Here is a 10,000-nt window from a genome sequence, read left to right as displayed (position 1 = left end):
CACTCCCTTTGCTATGACACTCAACATTGAGTTCAGATGCATCCTATTTCCATTGATCATCCTTGAGACGTTTCAACAACTTGATTGGAGTCCACCTGTGGTAAATTCAATTGATTGGACATGATTTGGAAAGACACACAAATGAAGTCAAAGGAATTGTCTGTAGACCTCTGAGACCGGACTGTATCGAGGCACAGATCTGGGGGAGGGTACCAAAAACATCTGCAGCATTGAAGGTCCCAACGAGCACAGTGGTCTCCGTCATTTGTCAAATGAAGAAGTTTGGAACCACCAGGACTCTTCCTGGAGCTGGCCGCCCGGCCTAAGGGAGCAATCGGGGGTGAAGGGCCTTGGTCAGGGAGGTGACCAAGAACCCAATGGTCACTCTGACAGAGCTCCAGCATTCCTGGAGATGGGACAACTTCCCAGAAGGACAACCATCTCTGCAGCACTCCACCAATCAGGCCTTTATGGTAGAGTGGCCAGACGGAAGCCTCTCCAGCCAGAGCCCGGACTTGAACCCGACTTCTCTGGAGAGATCTGAAAATGGCTGCGCACCAACTGATCCAACCTGATGAGCTTGAGAGGATCTGCAGAGAAGGAGAAACTGCCCAAAAATGGGAGAGCCAAACTTGTAGCATCATACTCAAGAAAACCAGAGGTTGTTTTGCTGCCAAACGTGCTTCAACAAAATATTGAGTAAAGGGTGTGAATGCATATGCACATGTGATGGTTTTAGTGTTTTATTTTTAATACATTTTTACATTTTTCACTTTTTCATTATGGGGTATTGTCTGTAGAATTCTGAGAAAAAATATGAAAGTAATCCATTGTGGAATAATATGAATACTTTCTGGATGCACAGTAGTCACCTCTCTCTTTCTTTCTCTCTCTCTCTTTCTTTCTCTCTCTCTCTCTCTTTCTCTCTCACACTCCTCCTCTGCTTCCCCTCCACTCTGCTCTCTCCCCCTGCTTGCTCCCTCCTCTGTTCCATTCTTCTCTCTCCCTCCCCCTCCCCTTCCCTCCCTCTCTGCTCCACCCCTTCACCCCTTCACCCCTCCCCCTCCCCTTCCCTCCCTCTCTGCTCCACCCCTTCACCCCTCCCCCTCCCCTTCCCTCCCTCTCTGCTCCACCCCTTCACCCCCCCCCCCTCTCTCCCTCCCTCCCGTCTCTCTGCCCCTCAGGACAACAAGGGTTTCGGCGTGGGGGAGCTGGTGTGGGGGAAGATCAAAGGCTTCTCCTGGTGGCCGGGCATGGTGGTGACCTGGAGGGCCACGGGGAAGCGCCAGGCCACGCACGGCATGAGGTGGCTGCAGTGGTTCGGCGACGGCAAGTTCTCTGAGGTGAGACTGACCGCTCAATCGACCAGTTCATCTGTCTAGCTAGCTAGCAGTCAGTCAGTCCATCCGTCTAACTACTGTAGCAGTCAGTCAGTCAGTCCATCCGTCTAGTTAGCAGTCAGTCAGTCAGTCAGTCCATCCGTCTAGTTAGCAGTCAGTCAGTCAGTCCATCCGTCTAGTTAGCAGTCAGTCAGTCAGTCCATCCGTCTAGTTAGCAGTCAGTCAGTCCATCCGTCTAGTTAGCAGTCAGTCAGTCAGTCCATCCGTCTAGCTAGCAGTCGATCGATCGATCGATCAGTCAAGGGCGCTTTATGCATGTCTGCAATAGCGCAGACTTGTAATGATTGCAGTATGCAGGCACCTTATTTTTTATTATGCTGAGAATTCTGCAATGTTTGTTTCTCACCCAGACAAGGCAATTGTTTAAAACATTCTCAGTTCAGATCTGGAAAAGGTCAGAGGCTGGTTGGCTGACAGTCGATAACACTGCCTGAGGCCCCCCATGTCACCCGTCACTACACTTTACTACACTTTGCAACTGTTTACTCTTGTATGTATGTTGTAGTATGTATATATTCTACATTTTATACATGTTGTATGTATATATTTGTTCTCTTCTATGTTCTTTACTCTGATCTATATTCTCTACTCTGATCTATTCTGTCCATTTTCGTTGCTGTAACGTCCCTAATTCCCTCCCTATTAAAGTTCATATTATCTTAACAAATTGTGCTTACACCTGGACAGAAGCAATCTTATTCACTTCTAAAATTAGAATAAGAAACTCTCCCGGTTTTAACATCTCAGCCCAAGGGTATAGCTGCTAAATCAACAGTAATCTATCTGGGCTGTGAGCTTGACAGAGGCATGTGTGCTGATGAGATGCCTTTGCATGTTTTAGAGCAAGTTCACACAAAAAAGTTTTTAGCCAGGAAATCAAAGTTCCCAGATGTAGTAACCCTGAAGACAACTTCAGGGTTTTACCGTGCATAGAACTATTTTCACTCGGTCTCGTGCACTGACCAAAGCAAATCCCTCGTACGTGTGAAAACTACCTGGCTAATAATACTGATTCTGTATAGGTGCACCACTCACTTACCCCACCTGTCTCTCTCTCTCTCTCTCTTTCTTTCTCACTCTCTGTCTCTCTCTCTCTCTCTCTCTCTCTGTCTCTCTCTCTCTCTCTCTCACACACACTCGATAAATCTTCTTCATCCCTCCATCTCCTGCAGGTATCGGCGGACAAGCTGGACTCCATCACAGCCTTCCCCAAGTTCTTCAACCAGGCGTCCTACACCAAGCTGGCCTCCTACCGCAGGGCCGTCTTCCAGGCTCTGAGGGTGAGACAGGGGGGCAGGGCGAGGGGGGAGGAGGGGAGGATGGGTGAGACAGGGGGGCAGGGCGAGGGGAGAGGAGGAGAGGATGGGAGGGAGAGGATGGGAGGGGGAGGAGGAGAGGATGGGAGGGGGAGGGAGGGGAAGGATGGGAGAGAGAGGGAGGGAGAGAGAGGGAGGGAGAGGATGGGAGAGAGAGGGAGGGAGAGGATGGGAGAGAGAGGGAGGGAGAGGATGGGAGAGAGAGGGAGGGAGAGGATGGGAGAGAGAGGGAGGGAGAGGATGGGAGGGAGAGGATGGGAGAGGAGAGGGAGGGAGAGGATGGGAGAGAGAGGGAGGGAGAGGATGGGAGGGGGAGGAGGCATCCTATACACCAAGGATTTGTCTTATGATTTATTGTTGTGTTTGTTTCAGCTCAGAGTATAGAATTATAACATTTATCTGCAGATGTATCACATGTAGTTATTAGAATAATAACATTAACCTGCTGATGTAGTTATTAGAATAATAACATTTACCTGCATATGTAGTTATTAGAATAGTAACATTTACCTGCAGATGTAGTTATTATTATTAGAATAATAACATTTACCTGCATATGTAGTTATTAGAATAATAAAATTTACCTGCAGGTGTAGTTATTAGAATAATAACATTTACCTGCTGATGTTTCTTGTGTAGTTATTAGAATAATAACATTTACCTGCAGATGCATTTGTAAATAATAGCTCAGTAATGGTGATTCTAAAGCAAATGTGTGAATGCTTCTCAGGAATGTGAGGAATGCGAGCGCATCACGAGGGGGTGATTACATCACCCGCACAATTCTGGCAACCGGGCATGTCTTTATCATTGTTCCTACTCCCATTGTAGAGACACGGTGTGTGTGTGTGTGCGCGTGTGTGTGTGTGTGTGTGTGTACGTGTGTGTGTGTGTGTGTGTGTGTGTACGTGTGTTTGTGTGTGTAGGGGGTGAGTGTGTGTGTGTGTGTGTGTGTGTGTGTGTGTGTGTAGGGGGTGCGTGTGTGAGTGTGTGTGTGTGTTGTGAGATGCTTGACCTCTAATAGGCTCTCTGTCCGTCTGTCTGTTTATCTTCCTGGTCATGTCTGTCATGTCCGACTCTCTACCATTCAGTCTGTCTTCATCCGTTTTCTCCACCTCTCCCCCTTTCTTCCCGAAAGCCGTCTCCTCTCCTCCCTCCATCCCCTCCCTGGATGGCGACGGTCAGTCTGCTCCTGGGTTTGTCTAACAGAGACCCCCCTCCCCCCAGATGGCGAGCGTGCGTGCGGAGCAGACCTTCCCCCCCTGTGAGTCGGACAGTCCCGAGGAGCAGGTCAAGCCCCTGCTGGACTGGGCCAATGGCGGGTTCCTCCCTAAGGGGCAGGAGGGACTCAAACCCACCAAGAACCCCGGTGAGCTACCACCTGAACACCAATCAACCAGACACATTTCATATATATTATCTATATGGCACATTTCAACGCAATGAAAGAAATATGTGTGTGTGTGTGTGGTGTGGTGGGGGGGGGGGGGGTACTTATCCTGACACAAATTTTCCAGAGGGAAGCAAAAAAAACAGGTCACCCCTTTGAGCCTACAGTATATAGGAGAACTGTAAAAAAAATCTTCCATGAGATGGAGCGAGCGCCTGGAAAGTCACTCCCCCCCTCACCCCCCGCTCAGACCTGCCCTCACCCCCCCCAGACCTGCCCTCAGCCCCCCCCCCCCCAGACCTGCCCTCACTCCCCCCTCACCCCCCCTCAGACCTGCCCTCACCCCCCCCTCAGACCTGCCCTCACTCCCCCCTCAGACCTGCCCTCACTCCCCCCTCAGACCTGCCCTCACTCCCCCCTCAGACCTGCCCTCACTCCCCCCTCAGACCTGCCTTCACTCCCCCCCCCCCCAGACCTGCCCTCACCTCGCCCTCAGACCTGCCCTCACTCCCCCCTCAGACCTGCCCTCACCCCCCCCTCAGACCTGCCCTCACTTCCCCCCTCAGACCTGCCCTCACTCCCCCCTCAGACCTGCCCTCACTCCCCCCTCAGACCTGCCTTCACTCCCCCCCCCCCCCAGACCTGCCCTCACTCCCCCCTCAGACCTGCCCTCACTTCCCCCCTCAGACCTGCCCTCACTCCCCCCTCAGACCTGCCCTCACTCCCCCCTCAGACCTGCCCTCACTCCCCCCTCAGACCTGCCCTCACTCCCCCCTCAGACCTGCCCTCACCCCCCCCTCAGACCTGCCCTCACTTCCCCCCTCAGACCTGCCCTCACCCCCCCCTCAGACCTGCCCTCCCCTCCCCCCTCAGACCTGCCCTCACTCCCAGGGACGGGACAGATGATTTATAGATCAGAAATGATCAATCAGCTGCAACGCTGCTGAAAGGCGGCCGTGTCCCCGGCTAGGAGGCGTACGGGCCGGTGGGCTGCCAACCGTGACTGGCTCCTGGGTTCCCTCGGTCTGTGTGGGGAGATACAGGTTCCTGGGTTCCCTCGGTCTGTGTGGGGAGATGAAGGTTCCTGGGTTCCCTCGGCCTGTGTGGGGAGATAAAGGTTCCTGGGTTCCGTCTGTCTGTGTGGGGAGATGCAGGTTCCTGGGTTCCCTCTGCCTGTGGGGGAGATAAAGGTTCCTGGGTTCCCTCTGTCTGTGTGGAGATAAAGGTTCCTGGGTTCCCTCTGCCTGTGGGGAGATGAAGGTTCCTGGGTTCCCTCTGCCTGTGGGGGAGATAAAGGTTCCTGGGTTCCCTCTGTCTGTGTTGGGAGATTAAGGTTCCTGGGTTCCCTCTGTCTGTGTTGGGAGATGAAGGCTGGTATCTCCTCTGCTGGGGCTGCTCTCTCTCTTGTGTTGTGTTGTGCTTGAACATGCCTCCCAAACACACGCCTCTCAACGCCACGCTAATGGCTGAGGGGGTCTCTGGAGAGGGGGGAGGGGGTGAAGGGGGGTGGTAAAAGGGGTAGTTGAGAGGAAGAGAGAGAGAGAGGGAGAGAGAGAGCGAGAGGAAGGTGTAGAATGAAGAGAGAGAGAGAGAGAGGAGGGTGTAGCGTGAAAGTGAAGAGAGAGAGAAAAATAAAGAGAGAGAGAGAGATTTGTGCACCCGGAGGGGCTTCGGTATCCAGATAAAGGAGAGATGATGTCAGTCTTAACAGAATGTCAGCAATTATATCTCCGTGCTTGAGAGGGGGGCGGGTGCTCATGGTCTGTTTGAGAGGGGGGCGGGTGCTCATGGTCTGTTTGAGAGGGGGGCGGGTGCTCATGGTCTGTTTGGGAGGGGGGCGGGTATCATGGTCTGTTTGGGAGGGGGCGGGTGCTCATGGTCTGTTTGGGGGGGGGCGGGTGCTCATGGTCTGTTTGGGAGGGGGCGGGTGCTCATGGTCTGTTTGGGAGGGGGCGGGTGCTCATGGTCTGTTTGAGAGGGGGCGGGTGCTCATGGTCTGTTTGGGAGGGGGGGGGTGCTCATGGTCTGTTTGGGAGGGGGGCGGGTGCTCATGGTCTGTTTGAGAGGGGGGCGGGTGCTCATGGTCTGTTTGAGAGGGGGGCGGGTATCATGGTCTGTTTGAGAGGGGGGCGGGTGCTCATGGTCTGCTTGAGAGGGGGGCGGGTGCTCATGGTCTGTTTGAGAGGGGGGCGGGTGCTCATGGTCTGTTTGGGAGGGGGGGGGTGCTCATGGTCTGTTTGGGAGGGGGGCGGGTATCATGGTCTGCTTGGGAGGGGGGGGGTGCTCATGGTCTGTTTGGGGGGGGGGCGGGTGCTCATGGTCTGTTTGGGGGGGGCGGGTATCATGGTCTGCTTGGGAGGGGGGGGGTGCTCATGGTCTGTTTGGGGGGGGCGGGTATCATGGTCTGCTTGGGAGGGGGGGGGGTGCTCATGGTCTGTTTGGGGGGGGCGGGTATCATGGTCTGTTTGAGAGGGGGGCGGTGCTCATGGTCTGTTTGGGGGGGGGGGGGGCGGGTGCTCATGGTCTGTTTGGGAGGGGGCGGGTGCTCATGGTCTGTTTGGGGGGGGCGGGTATCATGGTCTGCTTGGGAGGGGGGGGGGTGCTCATGGTCTGTTTGGGAGGGGGGGGGTGCTCATGGTCTGTTTGGGGGGGGGGGCGGGTATCATGGTCTGCTTGGGAGGGGGGGGTGCTCATCGTCTTCCAGCCCTACAGCAGTTTCTTATTATCATTGGCAGCTTTATTGGCCAATGCACCAATTAAGTGATCTAGAATGTTCTTGGTTGGTGGTTTGAAGTGAGTGTTTATTGAATGGGATTACATAGGGATTGAGTTAATCAGCAGGCTGAAGTCCCACTTCAAAAGGCCCCATTTAGATACAGAGCAGATGAAGTCATAAGATTTACGGGGAAAATTCCACACTCCTCTGTGTTTCTGGTGTCATCCTCTCTCTGCTCTCCTCCTCCTCCTCCTCCCCCATCATCCTCCCTCTCCTCCTCCTCTCCTCCTCCTCTCCTCCCTCTGCTCTCCTCCTCTCCTCCTCCTCCTCCCCCATCATCCTCCCTCTCCTCCTCCTCTCCTCCTCCTCTCCTCCCTCTCCTCTCCTCCTCCTCCTTCCCCATCCTCCTCCTCTCCTCCCTCTCCTCTCCTCCTCTCCTCCCCCATCATCCTCCCTCTGCTCTCCTCCCTCTGCTCTCCTCCTCCTTTCCTCCCCGTCATCCTCCTCCTCCCTCTCCTCCTCTCCTCCTCCTCTCCTCCCTCTGCTCCTCCTCTCCTCCTCCTCTCCTCCCTCTCCTCTCCTCCTCCTCCTTCCCCATCCTCCTCTCCTCCCTCTCCTCTCCTCCTCTCCTCCCCCATCATCCTCCCTCTGCTCTCCTCCCTCTGCTCTCCTCCTCCTCTCCTCCCCGTCATCCTCCTCCTCCCTCTCCTCCTCTCCTCCTCCTCTCCTCCCTCTGCTCCTCCTCTCCTCCTCCTCTCCTCCCTCTCCTCCTCTCCTCCCTCTCCTCCTCTCCTCCTCTCCTCCTCCTCTCCTCCCTCTGCTCCTCCTCTCCTCCCTCTCCTCCTCTCCTCCTCCTCTCCTCCCCCATCATCCTCCCTCTCCTCCTCCTCTCCTCCTCTCCTCCCTCTCCTCCTCTCCTCCCCCAGAGTCCAGTCCACTGGACCAGCAGGTGCTGGATGTCAGTCTGCCGGAGTACTGCCCCCCCAACAAGCGACCGCGCGCCAGCCTCACCAAGTCCGGCCCCGAGGAGGTCTACAGCAAAGGTCAGGGGTCAACCTAGAGGTCACGCAGGGGTCAACCCGGGGATGCCTAAGGTCACCTGGGTTAAACACACATACCCCACCTCCCATGGGGCATCTGGCCGACTCCCCTACGTGGGTTTATAGTACTGGAGGTGTAGTTAAGGCAGAGTAGTGTCATTTTTGGATAGGGGGAGGCGGCTGTATTACTAAACCAATCACAATCATCTTCAGGGTTGTTTGGGAAAATGGTGCCCTTAAAAAATAGTGTCAGGGGATTGAATCTGATTGGTGCCAGGATAAATAGATGGATTTACATAATAGTTCCTCATCTCTTAAGCGTATGACTCGTGTGTGTGTGTGTGTGTGTGTGTGTGTGTGTGTGTGTGTACCTCGTTGCCATTGACACTGTGTCTCTCCATACCTACAGAACTAATGGTGCATGAAGTTTTGAAGAATAAACGAAGTATTGAAGGTAATCAGTCTATGTCATGACATTGTCCTCTGAGTGGACGGTCCTGGATGGACATGGATGCATTCTGGGTAAGGTGTCCCCTGGGTCCCTGTGCCTGACCGTTCGCTGTGTTTTTCTCGCCAGAGTTTTGCCTCTCATGTGGGAAGACGAGAGTGGCAACCTTCCACCCGCTGTTTGAAGGAGGCCTTTGCCAAGCATGCAAGGTAGTACACTCTATCCTAGTACACTTTACCAGGTAGTGCACTCTATCCTAGTACACTTTACCAGGTAGTGCACTCTACCATAGTATACTCTACAAGGTAGTACACTCTATCCTAGTACACTTTACCAGGTAGTGCACTCTATCCTAGTACACTTTACCAGGTAGTGCACTCTACCATAGTATACTCTACAAGGTAGTACACTCTATCCTAGTACACTTTACCAGGTAGTGCACTCTACCATAGTATACTCTACAAGGTAGTACACTATCCTAGTACACTTTACTAGGTAGTACACTCTACCAGAGTATACTCTACAAGGTAGTACACTCTACTATAGTATGCTGTACACGGTAGTACACTTTACCATAGAACACTCTACAAGGTAGTACACTACCATAGTACACTCTACAAGGTAGTACACTACCATAGTACACTCTACATAATCCCCTTGCATATTGGTATCTTTCAAGCCTCTCATTGTGGCACCTTCACAGACGACAGGAAACAGGAAGTAAATGGGCTATACTGTAGGTGATCCTGTGTTGTGTCTGTTTATCACGTCTAACCAACCTCTCTGTTTTACCATTGCTCACAGACCCTCTTTACTTTCTTTTTGCGCATGTGTGTGCGTGCGTGCGTGTGTGTGTGTGTGTGTATGTGTGTGCGTGTGTGTGTGTGTGTGTGTGTGTGTGTGTGTGTGTAGGACGTGTATCTGGAGATCTCCTACATGTATGATGACGATGGTTACCAGTCCTACTGCACAGTGTGCTGTGGAGGCCGTGAGGTGCTTCTCTGTGGGAACGCCAACTGCTGCAGGTATGACACACACACACACACACATAATTGGAGTTCATACACTTCCTCCCTCCCTCAAGTACACATTATTTTTATTTTTATCTCCCTCTCTCTCTTTTGCTCGCTCTCTCTCTCCCTCTCTCCCCTTCTCCCTCCCTCTCTCTCTGTCTCCCTCTCTCTCTCCCTCTCCCCCTTTCTCTCTGTCTCCCTCTCTGTCTCTCTCCCCCCCTCTCTCTCTCCCCCTCTCTTTCTCTCCCTTCCCCCTCTCTCTCTCCCCCCCCTCCCTCTCTCCCCCTCTCTCTCTCTCTCTTTCTCTCTCCCTCTCTCTCTCTCCCTCTCTCTCTCCCTCTCTCTCTCCCTCTCCCCCCCCCCTCTCTCTCCCTTTCTCTCTCCCCCCCCCCTCTTCCCCCCTCCCCCCCCCCCCTCTTCCCCCCTCCCCCCTCGTCCAGGTGTTTCTGTGTGGACTGTCTGGACATCCTGGTTGGCGCGGGGGCGTCGGCCAGCGCCCGTGACCTGGACCCGTGGCGCTGCTTCATGTGCCAGCCCATGCAGCTGTACGGCACGCTCAAACGCCGCCACGACTGGAGCCTCAAGCTGCAGGAGTTCTTCGTCAACGACAACGGCCAGGAGTTCGTGAGTCAACACTTTATTAGGAGGGGGAGGAGCTTGTGTGAAAATGTCAACAG

General features: G+C 53.8%; 1 protein-coding gene across 1 annotated transcript in view; it reads left to right on the top strand.

The window, feature by feature from the left end:
- dnmt3bb.1 (DNA (cytosine-5-)-methyltransferase 3 beta, duplicate b.1) overlaps positions 1-10,000 on the top strand; it is a gene marked incomplete at both ends in the record, with an annotated part of 29,867 nt that overhangs the window by 12,205 nt on the left and 7,662 nt on the right. The window contains 8 exons of the mRNA XM_084446006.1: positions 1,185-1,343; positions 2,573-2,680; positions 3,944-4,085; positions 7,749-7,865; positions 8,272-8,316; positions 8,440-8,519; positions 9,223-9,335; positions 9,764-9,984. Of these exons, the coding sequence (XP_084302132.1) occupies positions 1,185-1,343; positions 2,573-2,680; positions 3,944-4,085; positions 7,749-7,865; positions 8,272-8,316; positions 8,440-8,519; positions 9,223-9,335; positions 9,764-9,984 (985 nt within the window). The remainder of the gene's footprint in view (positions 1-1,184; positions 1,344-2,572; positions 2,681-3,943; positions 4,086-7,748; positions 7,866-8,271; positions 8,317-8,439; positions 8,520-9,222; positions 9,336-9,763; positions 9,985-10,000) is intronic.

The sequence above is a fragment of the Borostomias antarcticus genome, assembly GCF_949987555.1.
Source record: "Borostomias antarcticus genome assembly, chromosome: 11".
NCBI classification, from domain to species: domain Eukaryota; kingdom Metazoa; phylum Chordata; class Actinopteri; order Stomiiformes; family Stomiidae; genus Borostomias; species Borostomias antarcticus.
The sequence above is the reverse complement of the archived record's forward strand: the minus strand, read 5'-3'. Positions and strand labels throughout refer to the sequence as shown.